Genomic DNA, 1989 nt, shown 5'->3' with positions numbered 1-1989 from the left:
TGGAGTGATAATGGCGATGATGAAGTGATAATGATGATGATGAAATGATAATGGCGATGATGAAGTGATGACGACGACGATGATGATGATGACGACAATGATGCTAATAAGTATGACAATTCATTTTTAGTATATTATCATATCTGGCCGAGAAATTAATGAAGTGATCTTTATTATTTTTGGTTAAAAAATTGTTTAAATTTGTTATACAAGTTGTTTAATCATTGTATGCAGTTTGACATTAATGAAGTTTAAGAATGTTAAACAAATTTGTCTATGAAGAGATGTTTAAACATTCCGTGCGGCGACGAACACATCATAAAAATATCAAATGCGATGCACGCCAACTTTCAACTGCATTTTGGATTCATTACATATGTACACACACACACACAGACATACAGACCAACTAACATACACATATACATACATACACACACAGATATATACATACATACGTACGTACCTACGTGCGTGAATGCGTGCGTACGTTCATACATACATACGTAAATACATACATACATACCCTCAGTTTGCCCAAATTGATGTATTTCCTGCGTACATCCAAACACATTGACCCTTCTAAATTGGGCGAATTTGACGGAGCCCTGCGCACCGCCCTGTCGTCGATTTGCAATGTTCAAGTGATCGACAGTGGTTGGTCCCAGGCTCAGCTGCCGGTGCGATTTGGTGGGCTGGGGTTGCTTAGCGTGGTTCAGCTGGCTCCCGTTGTTTATAATTCTTCTGCCGCTGCCACTCTCGACCTGCAGTCTTCCCTGCTCCACCGGTTTTTTCGTTGCCGCGATATTTTTCCCCCAGTGTCCACCCCGGAAGACCGTACGCACGTCCAAATTTTGAACGAAGAATATAAAAAATCTTTCAAAATTTGCTGTCTTCATGCGGCGACGACTTTTCCACCGCTCGTGTGTTGGCCATGTCCAGCGTTGCCAGCTGTGGGTGGCCCAACACCTCTGTGGGCACCAGGCTTGACGACGAGTCTGTGAGATTTGCCATTGGCTTCAGACTTGGCCTGGTCATTCAGAATAAATACACGTGCCGATGTAGCGCAGGGGCGGACGAGTTTGGGCACCACGGTTTGGTTTGTCGCCTGGGTGGGGGCCGTCAACTACGTCACTCAGCGCTAAACGAATACATTTGTCGGCTCTTCTCCAAGGCTTCAATCCCGGTTCTCAAGAAACCATCCGGCATTTCTGCGCATGATGGTAGGCGCCCGGACGGATGCACACTAATACCTTGGAGAGCCGGCAGATGTTTGGCGTGGGATGTTACGGTCCCTGGCACCCTCGCCGAACGATACGTAAACCTGACAAGTAAAAAATGCGGTTTGGCCGCGGCCAGGGCAGCGGACGAGAAAATGAAAAAATATGGGAACGTCCTCCACTCGATGGAATTCTTGCCAATATGTATCGAGGTTCTCGGCCCGATGGACCCCAACACCCTTAAATTTCTTAAGGCAATATGTAAAATGATCAGCGTCAGATCAGGCGACAGCAGGGAACTGTTTTTCGCAACTAACCACATTTCGTGCTTGTTGCAGCGGTTCCTGCGTGTCTGTGTGCTTGAAAATATCCAACTGAATGCCGACATGTGCAATTAACGACAAATCAAAGTGTTAATCCATTTGTTACTTGATGTTTGACGGTTCAGTGTCACTCATCATGTTTTGGTTTTAACATACATACATACATACATACATACATACATACATACATACATACATACATACATACATACATACATACATACATACATACATACATACATACATACATACATGCATGCATGCATGCATGCATGCATACATACATACATACATACATACATACATACATACATACATACATACATACATACATACATACATGCATACATACATACATACATACATACAATCAAACAAGTACACTCAAATTTAAATACTCTCTTCTTATACCGGTTCATCCACTTTACGTATTTGGGATGCTTTGG

General features: G+C 43.1%; 1 protein-coding gene across 1 annotated transcript in view; it reads right to left on the bottom strand.

Annotated features, from left to right (window-relative positions):
- The window catches only part of HELRODRAFT_175001 (hypothetical protein), a gene marked incomplete at both ends in the record, with an annotated part of 3848 nt that extends 2306 nt beyond the window's left edge, over window positions 1-1542 (bottom strand). The window contains 2 exons of the mRNA XM_009022429.1: window positions 527-620; window positions 1154-1542. Coding sequence (XP_009020677.1) covers window positions 527-620; window positions 1154-1542 — 483 coding nt within the window. The remainder of the gene's footprint in view (window positions 1-526; window positions 621-1153) is intronic.
- Window positions 1543-1989: the final 447 nt, after the last annotated feature.

The sequence above is a fragment of the Helobdella robusta genome, assembly GCF_000326865.2.
Source record: "Helobdella robusta unplaced genomic scaffold HELROscaffold_31, whole genome shotgun sequence".
In the NCBI taxonomy this organism is placed as follows: Eukaryota; Metazoa; Annelida; class Clitellata; order Rhynchobdellida; family Glossiphoniidae; genus Helobdella; species Helobdella robusta.
Note: the sequence above shows the minus strand (reverse complement) of the source record. Positions and strands in the feature narration are given on the sequence as shown.